This window comes from Myxine glutinosa, chromosome 11 (genome assembly GCF_964187855.1).
Source record: "Myxine glutinosa chromosome 11, kmMyxGlut1.1, whole genome shotgun sequence".
Taxonomy (NCBI): Eukaryota; Metazoa; Chordata; class Myxini; order Myxiniformes; family Myxinidae; genus Myxine; species Myxine glutinosa.
In genome coordinates this window covers 114,144,698-114,161,249 of record NC_136271.1, presented here as the reverse complement: position 1 = coordinate 114,161,249, position 16,552 = coordinate 114,144,698, and the positions used below count along the sequence as shown (strand labels likewise).

At 44.7% G+C, this 16,552-nt stretch overlaps 1 protein-coding gene across 2 annotated transcripts in view; it reads right to left on the bottom strand.

The window, feature by feature from the left end:
• The window catches only part of TEP1 (telomerase associated protein 1), a 154,481-nt gene extending 140,461 nt beyond the window's left edge, over positions 1 to 14,020 (bottom strand). Inside the window, exons 1-3 of one of the 2 annotated variants that reach the window (XM_068131228.2) lie at positions 13,959 to 14,020; positions 3,840 to 4,367; positions 3,451 to 3,594 (exon numbers count right to left, since the gene is read on the bottom strand). In XM_068131228.2, the coding sequence (XP_067987329.2) occupies positions 3,451 to 3,594; positions 3,840 to 4,343 (648 nt within the window). In that variant the 5' untranslated portion in view covers positions 4,344 to 4,367; positions 13,959 to 14,020. Of the gene's footprint in view, positions 1 to 3,450; positions 3,595 to 3,839; positions 4,368 to 13,554; positions 13,673 to 13,958 lie in introns of those variants that run through there. The other variant, XM_068131229.2, reaches the window with a different exon arrangement.
• Between the last annotated feature and the right edge of the window lie 2,532 nt (positions 14,021 to 16,552).

Here is a 16,552-nt window from a genome sequence, read left to right as displayed (position 1 = left end):
CCGTACCCAGTCGTACCCAGCTGCTCCTGGACTCTGTGTCCTTTCCTCCTGACAAGGTGGAAAAGTTTCTGTCAACCCTCGACTCTGATTCTGCAACTGGACCTAACGGCATCAGCCCACGGGTCCTAAAATCCTGTTCTTCCGCTCTTTCACTCCCTCTCTCTGTTCTCTTCACCCTCTTTTGCTCAATGTCATCAAGGTCATCAAGGTCTTTTGCTCAAGGTCAAGGTCATCAACTGCTTGGAAATCTGCCAACATCACCGCTTTGCACAAAAAAGGTGCAAAAACAGATCCCAGCAACTACAGACCCATCAGCCTTCTCCCAATTATCAGCAAAGTCATGGAATCCATCATTGCTTCAGATATGAAATCTTTCCTCTTCTCCAATGGCTTGATCTTTGATCATCAATTTGGTTTCAGACCTGGTCACTCTACTCTGGACATGCTGCTTCTGCTTTCTCAACAATGGATGGAGGTCCTCAATGCCAAACAGGAAATTAGAGCCGTCTCCCTTGACATATCACGTGCCTTCGATACGGTCTGGCACCCCGCTCTGCTCACCAAACTCTCCTCTTTTGGTATCCATGGAAATCTCCACGCATGGCTGGCGGACTTCCTCTCTAATCGGTCAACATGTGGCCCTGATTGGGTTTCTCTCATCTCCTCTTCCTGTTCAGGCTGGAGTTCCCCAAGGCAGTGTTCTGGGCCCTGTGCTTTTTCTGTTCTTCATCAATGATCTCTCTGACTCTCGAAAATCCTCTCTATCTCTTTGCTGATGACTCTACTCTCTGTCGCTCCATTCTTCATCCCTCAGATCGGCAGTCTGCAGCCTCCTCACTCTCTGCAGACCTGGAGAAAATCACAGACTGGGCAAACAAGTGGAACATGTCTTTCAATCCTGACAAATCTCACACTCTTACGATGTCTCTCCGAAAAGACCGACTGGACAACCCTCCCATCCACTTTCTGAATAATCCTCTCCAAGAAGTTCTGTCACTCAAGCTTTTGGGTCTCACTATCTGCCATGATCTTTCCTGGGAAAACCACATTTCAAATCTGGCCTCCAAAGCCAGTTGCCGACTGGGCATCCTCTGTCGTGCGAAGTCCTTCCTTGGCACACCTGAGCTGCTCACCACATACAAGGCATTCATCCGCAGCTCAATGGAATACTGCTCTCCCCTCTGGGCTGGTGCTCCTGCCTCACACCTAGCCTGTCTTCACGCTGTTGAAACCAAAGCATTCAGAATCATTGGAATCTCCCACGATGAAGCCAACTCCAAGGGCCTCTCACTCACTCACCGCAGGCAGGTTGGTGGTCTTTCCGTCTTCTACCGACTCCTCTCTGGCCTTGCCCCCCCCAGCTCTCTCTGGGCTCTGTCCCACAAATATTCCTACAGGTCGCACAAGATCTGCCTGCAACCCTCTTATGGTTAAACTGCCAAAATCAAGACTCTCTGCTCACCTTCACTCCTTCATTCCTCTTTTCTCCCGCCTCTGGAACAAACTCCCTCACTCTCTTCAATCCCACTCCACCCTCCAGGTCTAAAACAGCTGTTCACCACCATCTTTTATCTTCCCCCATCCAAAACCTTGATCTTTTCTACCCCCGCTAATTTCACCCCAATTCCACTTTTTTGAAATACCAACTTCTGTCCTGGAAGTCCTTGGTGTTTTATACTTCTCCCTCCCCCCCCCCACCCCCCCTTCCCACGCCTCCTCCCCCCAAGCCCTCTCCCTCCCACACATCTCCCTGCTCTCAAATGTTGTGTGCTCTCAAGTGTTTGTGTGCTTCCCCTTCTCTCCCCATCTTGTCTTCCGCTCCCTCTTTTTATATATTTTTTGTCTGGTTGATTTGTTTATGAAGTAAATGTCAGCTCTTTCACGAGCCTCGATTCAGTATACACAAAAAAAAAAAAAAAAAAAAAAAAAAAAAAAAAAAAAAAAAAAAAAAAAAGGTTGCAGAATGGAAAACCTGGGTATTTCCAAATAGCAAAAAAATTTAAAAATTAAATAAAATACTAAATGAAAATTGATGATTTTATGCAGCCTTGACGTTTGACCTTTCGATCTAAAAATATATATATTAACTCCTACCTTTTGATTAGTGAACTAATTCAGTGAACCAATATGAAAATTCTTTAAATTTCAGGTCAATCAGGTGAAAATTGACGATTCGTGATGCTGAACTTTTGACTAAATTATTAATATGCCTTCTCCATAGTCTTATAATCAAGCTTTGTTGAATATATGATGACAAAACTCAAATGGTAAATTTAAATTTCAGGTCAATTAGATGAAAACTGATGACTTTACATGACACTGACCTTTGACTTTTTGACAAAAATTATTCATTTGCTTTCTCCATATTATCATAATAAAGCTTTGGTGAAAATGTTAATGGCAATAGCTGAAATGGTAAAAAAAAGTTACGGCCCAGACAGAGACACAGACAGACAGACAGACACACAGAAGTGATTGTAAAACCCCGTCTCCTGCCATGCACGGGACGGGCTAATTAATGTGTTGTAATTAAAAAAACAAGCTGTGGTGCCCGCGATATGGGGGCGTCAAGGAGGTTCTGCTTCCGACGCCAAGAACTTCGAACCACCAAAATAAGTGCAATCAGCAACCTTCTGTTGGGTATGAGCAAAGAGCAAGAATCAGAAGCACCAAAATGCTATTATTGCAGTTAAACCAACAAGTTGGATTATGGGAAACCCTGGGTATTTCAAAACAGCAAACATCTATATCTAAATAGCCAAACTGTGGTCTTTGATTGGATGGACTGACTATATATTAGTAAATTGATGGGTGGACCATCAAAGGCCTTACACCTATTGGCTGAACAGCTGGCCTGACTCCACCCCACCCCTAAAAAAATAAATCATACCTCCAGCATAGAAAACAAGTTTGGTAAACGATCATTTTTAGCAGCTGTCCAATCCAGTGCTTTAATCTTTAGGTGGACGATCACGGCACTGCATATGTTGCCAATCCAAACAATTAGATTCCTGGTCATTGTTGCTGCTGCTGCCATATCCTTCTGGGGCGTCAAGTTGCATATGACCGGTAATGAACATTCCCAAAACCTCCTGGAAAGGTTGCTAATCCATCACAGGGTGCTGCCAAAACAAGCCGCAACCAAAGCAGCAATTTATAATTTTGCATGGGAAGAAGAACACCCTTTGGTTGGAAAAGTATCATGGATCATGAACATCCACAAGTGAATGCCAGCAGACAAGACGGCAGTCTTGTCCCCAGGGAGGAACGACAGCAATTGATCCATTGTCCCACCAGTGTAGCACCAGGACGAGTTTCGATACCATCTGGTTACAAGCTTCCTTGCCAATAAGGATTTGAATCTCAAAAACATAATTTTAAGCATTTGTATAAGAAAAACTTAAGTGGGATGGGAGCGTGTGGAGAGGAGCAATGCATTAAAAAGTTCACCTTTATCTCGAAGCTGGGATCTTCTTCTTGTTGAACAGGAAGTTGCTGTGCCGAAGGCAAAATCAACCCAGAGTCCATCGAAAGGCCCAGGCCCCAAGGTTTACTTCTCAAGTCGCCCACTGCCTCGGATAGCCACACCATCATCTGACGGGAAATGTCGAAAATAATAAATCATGACAACAACAACCATCTTGCCCAAAGATGGCGAAACAACTAATGAACTCACCACTCCAGAAACCTACATTGCAAAATGGAAGTACAGCCCATTAAATCCACAACTTGCATACTGTACTGTTCATTCTACAATGATTAGAAGAATCAACAATGAGATACAGCGCAATCAACCAGATAAGGTATTCAAAAACAATAGCTCCTCCAAATCGACATACCTCGGTGGTCATGTCCGATGAAGATCCAGATTCTATGGTTTTCTGGCCTTTAGGGTGCTTGAAATGCTGCTGCTCTACATCAAACTTCCTCTTCCTTGGCACAATGCGTTTCTTGTCTTTGGGTGCCAAAATGTCATACGCAGTCATCGATTTCTCCTCTGGAGAATCGTTCATGTGAAGCCTCCACGAGGCGGAAGACAACAGCCGTGAAGCTCTCTCGATCCTCACGGCAGAGGACTGCGTAAGCTGCTCCAGGAGTCTATTTCTAGTTCCCAGAATATCTGATTTGGGGGACAAATGATGGGATGTCGACCCCACATGTCCAGGGAGTGGCTCACTCAAATAATGGCCCAACATTGGTGATATTAAACGAGCACCATCATGTTGGTGTAGAACGCAGCTCTTGGTGGGCAGCTTGCTGGATGGAGACAAATGTGCAGTTTGTGGTCCAAACTCAGTACTCGAGGCCTTTTTCTCCAGTGCTCCATCATCACTTTGCACCATGATGAACGTGTGAGATCAATCCGACTAAACACACAAAACGCCAAAAAAATGACCTTAAAACAAGAACTTTAAATTTGTCCAAACATGTATTTTATATAGCTTTTTATCTGAATGATGAAATTAGTGGAATCTCCCGTGATGAAGCTGGATGTATGGTCACTTTCCCTATCACTTTCTGAGCTGAGTGTATGGGCCTATCACTTTCATATCGCAGACAGGAAGGTGGTCTCTGTCTTAAATCGCCTACTTTCTGGTCTTGCACCTCCTGTACTTGCCCTCCCCACTTCGTGTCTCACTCATGTCTTGTCAGTGCTTTGCCCTCCCCACTCCTTCTCATCCCAGCCACGTTTTTGCAGGCCTCATGCAGGTCACCATCAACCACCTTCTGGTGAAACTACCAAAAATCCAGAATCACTGCTCACCTCCACTCATTTGCTACTGTAACCCCTACACCTTTCCATACCCAACCCCGCCACCCCCACACCTATGGAACCAATTTCTGTATTCTCATCAATCTCGCTCTTCCCACCATGTCTTAAAGACAGCTGCTCACCACCATCTCATATCCACACCCATTCAAAACGATGATATTTTCGACCCCAGTTAAACTTCACCCTCGCCCTACCCACCCCACAACAATGAAGCCCACCTCCTTACAAACTTCCAGTTTTTCCTTCCTAAGATTTTGCTTCTGTGTGCATATTGGCCACCAGTGTCCTCCCCACACCCATTGTTTGTCCTTCAACTCTGCTGATGGTGTCCACCTCCCACTCTCTACTGTTCCTTTTGTTCTGTTGTGCCCTGATCTGTTTAGTGTTCTAGCTCTTCCACGAGCATGGACTGTGTAAACAAAAAATATTAAAGACGAGGGGGGTTCCATTTCTCGTGTACTACATGCATGGTAAGATGGAGCCAATTGCCCCAGCGATAACATAAAACAATGTGATGGTCACATGACAAAGGCAAAAATCAATAAATAGCCCCAAGTGGGTTGACGGTTATCTCTTGAGATTTGGGGGAACCCACCTGGGAGCGCTCCCCCCCGCCCACCCCCCAATCCAAAATCGATCACCATCGAGTATAAGGGCCGCCAGACCTTCTTGCTAATCTCAAGGCTGAATTCTACAACCAATCCCTTTCATCACTAGAGATATAATAGTACACCTTACCCCACACAGTCTTAAGAAAATAAAGGACATGGGCGTGGTCTACGAGCAGAAAATTTGATTGGTCGAGATGATGTAAAATGCCAAATATTTTTCCAAGTACAGCTAAACAAAAGGTTTTTGCAGTTGCCAACAGACGATTTGTGTTCTACAGTATTCAAGTATATAATTCGATTTAAATGAAATAAATATTTTAAAGGTTGTCGAGTTTGTTTTTGAGTGTTTACCGCTGTTGATGCAGCATCTTTTACACCACTTATTTAACACATTACATTAGTTATTCATGCCTGCTGTTTGTGTCCACGACGTTGCTAAAAACAGTAGGTTTCCTGTTTGGAATGGTTTTCAATTTTGTTTTACTCTCAGGCAGTCAGAGTAAAAAATTATATATCTCACTCCTCTGTGCATGCGTGGTCAGGACAAATTCTGAGCCAAAGTACTGATAAAGAACAGGTTCGATTTCCGATTTGTGTTCAAAATATAACATTCAATTGAAATAGAGTTGCTTCTCAATCATAAACAGGTTTGTTGACAGGATAGAGACAGAGTGACCGAATGGCTTAACCCCACTTTTTGCTTCACATGGGGTAGAAGTCCTGATGGCATCTTATAAAGTCCATCTCTGAGAGATTATATATAGATATATATACACCCACCCATCAATATGACCCCTTGCCTCAAACAGACTTAATGCAGACTCAGCTTGAAACTCGGCCGAATTTCTCAACTCCGTTTGCTTCCAAATATCATGTGCACAACGCATCTCGCACTCACTGTACCCACTTTCGAGTGGACTTTTCTTACTTCTCACCCAATAAGGTAAACAAGGTTCTGTTCAGCCAGCCTGCATCGGCAACAGACCCAGATGGCCAGATGGCATCAGTAACCACGTTCACAAATCTTGCTTGTTCTACATCCTCCAGTATGCCTAGATATTCACTGAAACACCATTCCCATTAAGCTGAAAAAACAGATCTCATAAACTACAAACCAGGAAGCTTCTACCAATTCCAGGCAGAAGTCTCGGAATTAATTATAGCTGCCAATGTAAAATTGTTCCACCTTTCAAACTGATCTCTGGCAATACGTTTGGCTTCCTTCCTGTCACTCACAACACTGGACATGCTGCTGCTCCTCCTCCTCCTCTCAGCCATGACTAAAGGCACTAAATATCAAATAATGTCAGGGCTGATCCCCTGGACACCTCAAAAGTCTGGCATCCTGTTATACCCGTCAAACACACTGACTGGGCACAGGCAGGCCTTCATCCTTTGCTTTCTCCACTCTTACGGTTAATGCATCGGTATCAAACGGAACTCTCCCTCTCCCATTGGAAGTTGCAATGCTTCAAGGCAGTCTTGGGCGGTCGAACCAGTCTTGTTACACATATGCAGAGGACGTCTCTGATGCTCAGGTAAACACTTCCTTTTTTTCAGAGGACTCCAGTCCATAAAGTACCCCATCCCACGAACAGGCAGACAGCAGCAGAATCACCACCACACCTCTTCTCCAACCCATGAAACCCTCTTATTGCATGTAACAATTTCCTCTCCTTCTGTCCTTGATTATTCCCTTGCTTGCAGCATTCACCTTTGACCCCCACTATCAGTACTGTACATTGCCATTGTACCCTGCAAAAAAACCATATGTGGTGAGTCCTTGCTTTACGTCTGAAAATATAATCCTTTATACTCAGGGCACACAACCACCCTTCTATTTGTATTTTCATGTCAATTTAATGGAGACATCCAATTTGGGATGAGAAATGAGAATTTCTGATGTGGAGTGTGCGACACCAAAATCATCGTCATGATCTCCCGAGTTGATTACGCTAACTACAAAGAATACCGAAGAATTCCCATGTTTTAAACGTGCATCATGTTAAGGTGTATAGAGCAGCTTCATAGGTCCTTCCACGGCATGGCATTCCAATTACAAAATAAAGAAAAAGGGCAATCAAAGATTGCAAACCCTCGCCATTATGTATTTTCAGTGGTTTTTAAGGCTTTTGTGTTAAAACAAAATATGGCGGCCGCATTACGTGACCGATGACGTAATCATTTTTTTTTTTTCTCCACCAATTTATGCCTACATGACGCTCAAGAGATTTCATCTTGAACGGATGAAGTTTTGTACTTGTTGAATTGTGACGTCATAATGCAGGCACCAATGACAATCATTAACATATTGTATTCCCCATGGAGACTGGAGAGTTCTTTACAATGAGCCATGTCTCAATTTTTTGCATTCAGCGCTTTGAGATAGAGGTGCAAAGTTTTTCGGTTTTTCCAATATGGCGACAGAACCACGTGATCTATGACGTCATAATTATCATTTAAAAAATTATACAGGTGGAGTTGCACCTTTGATGAAAATTTCCTGTCAATCGGACCAACGGTTACAAAGAAAAATCATTATCAGGGAGGCATTAAAAGAGAGGCTGAGTAGGGCAGAGGATGATGTGGTTGAGCTTGAAAGTGGTTGGATGTCAATGAAAGCTAGTCTGTTGGGAGCCGTTGGTGAGGTATGTGGATGGACAGAAGGACCACCGAGGCACTCGGAAACATGGTGGTGGGATGATGAAGTTGGAAAGAGGATTGACAAGAGGAAGAAGTTCAAGGAGTGGCAGAAGGCGAAGGGTACGGGAGCAGAAACTGCAGAGCATGAAAGTTATGAGGCAGCCAAGAAGGCTGCAAAGAAAGAGGGAGCAAAGGCACAGTAGGCATGCAGGAAAACGTTCGGAGAACGCTTGGATTCGGAAGAGGGTCAGAGAGCAGTATTCAGGATTGCAAAGCAGATAGCGAAAGAGAGGTGTGATGTGATGGGGTGAGTTGCTTGAAGGATGAAGTGGGACACCGTTGTGGACCCAGATGGAATTAAAGGAAGATGGAAAAAATATATGGAAATGCTGTTGAATACAGAGAATGAATGGGATGCCAACATAGAGAGTAACCCAGTTTTAGGACCGGCAGAGAAGATAACTGAGAAGGAAGTTGAGGAAGCGATAAAAGCAATGAAGAGTAGAAAAGCGGGAGGGCTGACGGGAGTGGGAGATATGTTGAAGGCAGCAGGAAGTTAGGGTGTGAAGAGAATGACAGAGATCTGTAATCTGGTGGTGAAAGAAGGCCGCATTCCAGTGGATTGGGAACCGAGTACCCTCGTCCCTATATACAAGGGGAAAGGTGACCCTCTGGAGTGTGGTTCGTACCGAGCGATAAAGTTATTGGAGCATGGAATGAAGGTATTGGAAAGGGTGTTGGAAAGGGTGTTGGAGAGGAGGATAAGGAAGAAAGTAAAGATCGACGAAATGCAGTTTGGATTAATGCCAGGAAGAGGAACGACAGACGTGCTTTTCATTGTGAGGCAGTTGCAGGAGAAGTACATGGAGAAGAGGAAGAAGTTGTTTCTTGGGTTTGTTGATCTGGAGAAAGCATTCGATAGGGTTCCACGCAAAGTATTGACATAGGCATTGAGGAAGTTAGGAGTGGAGGAATGGTTGATCAGAGTAGTGATGGCAATGTACAAAAGAGCACGCACAGCTGTAAGGACAAAGGACGGGAACAGTGGTGAGTTTGAGGTGAAGGTGGGAGTGCATCAGGGGTCGGTACTAAGTCCACTATTATTTGTAGCTGTGATGGAGGTGCTGGCTCAGAACGTAAAGGAGGGTTTACCGTGGGAGTTGTTGTATGCAGATGATCTGGTGTTGATTGCGGAAAGTATGGATGGACTGAAGGAAAAGATGAACAAGTGGAAGGAATGTATGGAGACAAAAGGTCTGAAGGTGAATATCGGAAAGACAAAGGTGATGGCAAGTGGTAAAGCAGGTGGTGAGGTGGAAAGAACTGGGAAGTGGCCCTGTGCTGTGTGCAGGAAGGGTGTCGGAGTGAACTCCATTCAATGTACAATGTGCGCTGAGTGGGTTCATCAAAAATGTAGTGGTCTGAGAGGGTCATTAACCAGTGTAGCAGCTGCATTCAAATGTAAGTTGTGCACAGAGGGAGCTGCAGATGGAGGAAATGTTGAGTTGGATCTTGGAGACGGCGTGAAGCTGGAAGGTGTGAAAACATTTTGCTACCTCGGAGACATGCTGAATGGAGAAGGTGGATCACACTCGGCAACGGTTGCTAGAGTGAGATGTGCATGGAAGAAGTTTCGGGAACTGAGTGGCGTGCTGATGAGGAGGGGAGTGTCGTTGAAGCTGAAGGGAAAGGTGTATGCTGCATGTGTGAGAAGTGTTATGATTTATGGGAGCGAGACATGGGTAATGAACGTAGAGCAGCAACGAAGGCTGGAAAGGGTGGAAATGCGAATGGTTTGATGGATGTGCGGAGTATCGTTGAGAGAAAGGAAGACAAATGATGAATTGCGAAAGATGATGGGAATAGAGCCTGTGATTGATGCTGTGAAGAGGAAGAGGTTGAGATGGTTTGGTCATGTGTTGAGGAAGGATGAAAGTGACTGGTTGAGAAGAGTGATGGAAATGAATGTAGAAGGAAGTAGAAGACGGGGAAGACCGAGAAAGACTTGGCTAAAGATGGTGGAAGAAGAAATGCGGGCAAGGGGGTTAACAAGGAGAGATGCAGAAAATAGGGCAAAATGGAGAAGATTGTCATGGGGACCGCAAGGCTAACCCCCGCTCTAGCAGGGAAAATGGCCTTTAAAATGCATGTTGTTTTTGTTGTTGGTTACAAAGAAAAATCATATCTATTCTGTGCGGACAGACAAACGGACTCAAATGCAATACCCTCTCCTCTGGTGAGGGTAACAAGAGCAATCAGAGATTGCAAATCCTCGCCAGGATGTATTTTCAGTGGTTTTTAAGGCTTTTGCGTTAAAACTAATATGGCGGCCCAACCACGTGACCGATGACATTATTTGTTTTCGAAACTAATTTATTCCTTGATTATGCTCAAGAAATTTCATCTTGATCGGATGAAGTTTTGTACTTGTCAAATTGTGACATAATTATTAACATATTTTATTCCCCATGGAGAGTTCTTTACAATGAGCCATGTCTAAATTTTTCCCATTCAGCACTTTGAGATGGAGGTGCAAAGTTTTTCGGTTTTTCCAATATGGCGGCAGAACCACGTGATCTATGACGTCATGATTATCATTTAAAAATTATACAGGTGGAGTTGCACGTTTGCTGAAAATTTCCTGTCAATCGGACCAACGGTTGCAAAGAAAAATCATATTTATACTGTGCGGACAGAAACGGACTCAAATGCAATACCCTCTCCTCTGGTGAGGGTAACAAGAGCAATCAGAGATTGCAAACCCTTGCCAGGATGTATTTTCAGTGTTTTTTAAGGCTTTTGTGTTAAAACTAATACGGCGGCCGAACCACGTGATCGATGACATTATTGTTTTCCAAACTAATTTATTCCTTGATTATGCTCAATAAATTTCATCTTGATCGGATGAAGTTTTGTACTTGTCGAATTGTGACGTCATAATGCAGGCACCTATGACAATCATTAACATATTTTATTCCCCATGGAGTTCTTTACAATGAGCCATGTCTCAATTTTTTCCATTCAGCACTTTGAGATAGAGGTGCAAAGTTTTTCGGTTTTTCCAATATGGCGGCAGAACCACGTGATCTATGACGTCATAATAATCATTTTTTAAAATTATACAGGTGGAGTTGCACCATTAGTGAAAATTTCCTGTCAATCGGACTGACGGTTGCAGAGAAAAATCATATTTATTCTGTGCGGACAAACAAACAAAACAGGCAAACAGACAAACAGACTCAAATGCAATACCCTCTCCTCTGGTGAGGGGAATTAGAAAGCATCTAAAATTGCAAAGCCCATTCGCTTTGTATTCAGTACAGCAAAACACGACGAAGACAGCCAATATATATATATATATATATATATAGACAATCTTATGCGATCTTTAATGATTTACCTCAAAAGCAATATGCTTCAGTGACTAAATATACAAACTCTGCTCAAATTTCAAGTCAAACAGACAGAAATTGATGATTTTATGCAACCTTGACCTTTGAATATATTTAAAATAAAATAAAAAGTGATTTAACATTCGGCTTCTCACTTTTGATTGGTGAACCAATTCAGCGACCCAATATGCAAATTGTTAAAATTTCAGGTCAATCGATCGAAAATTGCCAATTTTATGTGACGCTGACAAAATAATTTGTCTTCTCCATAATAAAGCTTTGTTGAAAATTTGATAAAACTCAAATGTTTAGCCTATAAAAGAGCACGAACGAACGATTGAATGAGCGCACACACCACAGACACACACACACACACACACACACACACACACACACACACACACACACACACACACACACACACACACACACACACACACACACACACACACACCACAGACACACACCACAAACAGACACACACACACACCACAGACACACACACACACACCACAGACCACAGACCACAGACAGACACACACACCACAGACAGACACACACACCACAGACACACACACACACACCACAGACACACACACACACACCACAGACACACACACACACACCACAGACACACACACACACACCACAGACACACACACACACACACAGACACACACACACACCACAGACACACACACACCACAGACACACACACACCACAGACACACACACACCACAGACACACACACACCACAGACACACACCACAGACACACACACACCACAGACACACACACACCACAGACACACACACCACAGACACACACACACCAGACACACACACACCAGACACACACACACCACAGACACACACACACACACACACACCAGACACACACACACACACACCAGACACACACACACACACACCAGACACACACACACACACACCAGACACACACACACACACACACACACACCAGACACACACACACACACACCAGACACACACACACACACACACCAGACACACACACACACACACACCAGACACACACACACACACCACAGACACACACACACCACAGACACACACACACACACACACACACACACACCACAGACACACACACACACACACACACACACACCACAGACACACACACACACACACACACACCACAGACACACACACACACACACACACACACCACAGACACACACACACACACACACACACACCACAGACACACACACACCACAGACACACACACACCACAGACACACACACACCAGACACACACACACCACACACACCAGACACACACACACACCAGACACACACACACACCAGACACACACACACACCAGACACACACACACACCAGACACACACACACACCAGACACACACACACACCAGACACACACACCAGACACACACACACACACACACCAGACACACACACACACCAGACACACACACACACCAGACACACACACACACCAGACACACACACACACCAGACACACACACACACCAGACACACACACACACCAGACACACACACACACACACCAGACACACACACACACCAGACACACACACACACCAGACACACACACACACACCAGACACACACACACACCCCAGACACACACACACACACACACCAGACACACACACACACACACACACACCAGACACACACACACACACACCAGACACACACACACACACACACACCAGACACACACACACACACACACCAGACACACACACACACACACACACACACCAGACACACACACACACACACCAGACACACACACACACACACCAGACACACACACACACACACCAGACACACACACACACACACCAGACACACACACACACACACCAGACACACACACACACACCAGACACACACACACACACACCAGACACACACACACACCAGACACACACACACACACACACACACACACACACACACACACACACACACACACACACACACACACACACACACACACACACACCATCCCAAAAACAATGACAACATTGTAACAAAGCATTTATTAATTAATACTAATACTAATAATTAATAGTAATATTCTTCCACCCACCTCCCTGGTACCAGTTGTAAACTGCACCGCTTTTGAGGCGTTTCCTTTTACAACTCGTGCCGTGACCAGAGCCACAAGGTCGCTCCGGGTACCTGGAGGTGGGTGTCCATTACCGAGTTGTAGAGCGCTCACCAATTAGCTTAAACATTCCCTTCGAAACACTCGATAAGGAACAGCTGGCTTGGCGAGCGCTAGCTAGCCGATTGGTACCCGAGCACACCCAGGACACGGTTGGCCTACAGTCAGCATTTCACCACTGCATGTACTCCATGAACCGACCCGTGCGGGACTCGTGCCTTCTCAGCAGTATTTACACGCACCAAGGCACAAGATGACTTCGCACTGAATGCACACAAAAACATGTTTAAAACCAATCATAAAGTTTGCATCCATCGCCGCCCTACCGCAGTTCAACCGACATCCGCACCGTGCACACGAAATGGTTTCCTACTTTACTTCCGGTGAGAGCGTGACGCCACCCAATGATGATTCATTCCACCTGGACCCGCCATGCTCGGCTCGGCTCGGCTCTCCCTGAGCATAAGCACACCTGTCTGCCTATTCTGTACTGTACACTCTTGCCCGTTATCCTTAATATGTCGGCTTACTTATAATTCAACTTATTGTTATTGTTATTATTTCTTAATAAGAAATTAAGAATCTAAGAATCTTAAGAATCGTAATTGTTTTCTTAATTGATTAATTGATTCTTGATTATTAATTGATTCTTAATTCTTAATTCTTAAGAATCTTAATTGTTAAGAATCTTATTATAATGGAGCAAACGTATATGGTTATGTATACCTACAAGCGTGACTCGGCACGCTCTGCGTGCCTCACCACACGGCGTTTCAGAGGGGTAGGCATCTTTGACCATTTCGGTGTCTTTTGGGTCTTCATGGTGTTTTGGGTCTTCAGGGTCTTTTGGATCCTCTGGGCCCTTAAGGGTATTTTGGGCCTTTGAGATGTTTTGGGTCTTCAGGGTCTTTTGGGTCTTTGGTGTCTTCAGAGACTTTTCGTTCTTAAGGGACTTCGGTGTCTTCGGGGGCTTTTGGGTTTTCTTGGTCTTTCAGGGTCTTATGGGTCTTTGGGGTGTTTTGGTTCTTCGGGGTGTTTTGGGTCTTCGGGGTGTTTTGGTTCTTCGGGGTGTTTTGATTCTTCGGGGTGTTTTGATTCTTCGGGATGTTTTGGTTCTTCGGGGTGTTTTGGGTCTTCAGGGTGTTTTGGGTCTTCGGGGTGTTTTGGGTCTTCGGGGTGTTTTGGGTCTCTGGGGTGTTTTGGGTCTCCGGGGTGTTTTGGGTCTCTGGGGTGTTTTGGGTCTTCGGGGTGTTTTGGGTCTTCTGGGTGTTTTGGGTCTTCTGGGTGTTTATGGTCTTCGGGGTGTTTATGGTCTTCGGTGTGTTTATGGTCTTCGGTGTGTTTATGGTCTTCGGGGTGTTTTGGGTCTTCGGGGTGTTTTGGGTCTTCGGGGTGTTTTGGGTCTTCGGGGTGTTTTGGGTCTTCGGGGTGTTTTGGGTCCTCGGGGTGTTTTTTGGGTCCTCGGGGTGTTTTGGTTCTTCGGGGTGTTTTGGTTCTTTGGGGTGTTTTGGCTCTTCGGGGTGTTTTGGGTCTTCGGGGTGTTTTGGGTCTTCGGGGTGTTTTGGGTCTTAGGGGTGTTTTGGGTCTTTGGGGTGTTTTGGGTCTTCGGGGTGTTTTGGGTCTTCAGGTATTCAGGGTCTTTTTGAGCCTCAGGGCCTTGAAGGGTATTTTGGGTCTTTGGGGTGTTTTGGGTCTTTGGGGGTCTTCAGGGTATTTTGGGTCTTCTGGGGTCTTGGTGGTCTGAAGTGTCTTGGGGGAAATTAAAGGGTCGTCAAAGGTCTGAGAGGTCTCAACAGTCTTAACGCAATTAAGAGGGTGGTAATTTAATTTGAAGAAGAAGAAGACGTTTTCGTCGCATATAAACATACATAGCGACATACCTAACCAGATACGTTTGCTCTACTATAATGAGATTTGTCTGTCTGTTTGTTTGTTTGTATGTTTATATGCGACCAAAACGTCTTCTTCTTCTTCAAAAAAAATTACCACCCTCTTAATTACGTTTAGACTGCTGAGACCCCTCACACCTTTGACGACCTTTGAAGTCCCCCAAAACGTCCTGAAGACCCAAAACACCCTGAAGACCCCAAAAACCTTTAAAGACACAGAGGAACCAAAAGTCCCTTAAAACCCAAAAGACCCCGAAGATCCAAAAGACCCCGAAGATCCAAAAGACCCCGAAGACCCCAAAAGACCATGAAGACCCAAAAGACACCGAAATGGTCAAAGATGCCTATCCCTCTGAAACGACATGTGGTGAGGCGCGCGGAGCACGCCGAATCACGCTCGTATTTTTTATTATTGTTGCTAATATTTCTCACCCTCTTATTATTATTGGTTCACAAGTTATCAAACAGAGTGACCACTATATTCGTCCATCGTCATGTGTGTGCGTCTGTCTGTGTGTGTGTCTGTGTGTCTGTCTGTCTGTCCGCAGCATAACTACCCGATGATATCATCCGATCTTGATGAAACTTGGGTGGGAGGTTGATATCATGAGCTAGTTGTGTCCTGCCTAGAGTGGGCGTATTGCGCCCATTGTGGGCGGAGCCACGCCCAAAAAAGATGTCTTTTTAGGGGGTAATCGAGTTCAAGCTACATATTCTCCGAGGGGTTTGGTGCAATCTGACAGGGGTTTCGATGTTTGGTTAGGCCAATGTCATGTGTCTAGCCCCACCGAGCTCGATTTTTCATTTTCGCCCCAAGGTCAAGGTCACAAAATTTAGAAAGTCAATTTTTGATGGTTTTATGACATTGTTCGCTTCCTGATAGGGTGAAATGTCGTACATGATCTTATATTATCACATACATCATGAAATACAAGTTTTCCAACAAATTTCAGAATCTTCGACCTTTGACCTTTAAAGGTCACAAAGGTCAAATTTTCAAAGTTGTCGGAATCGAACCGAATTTTCGGTAT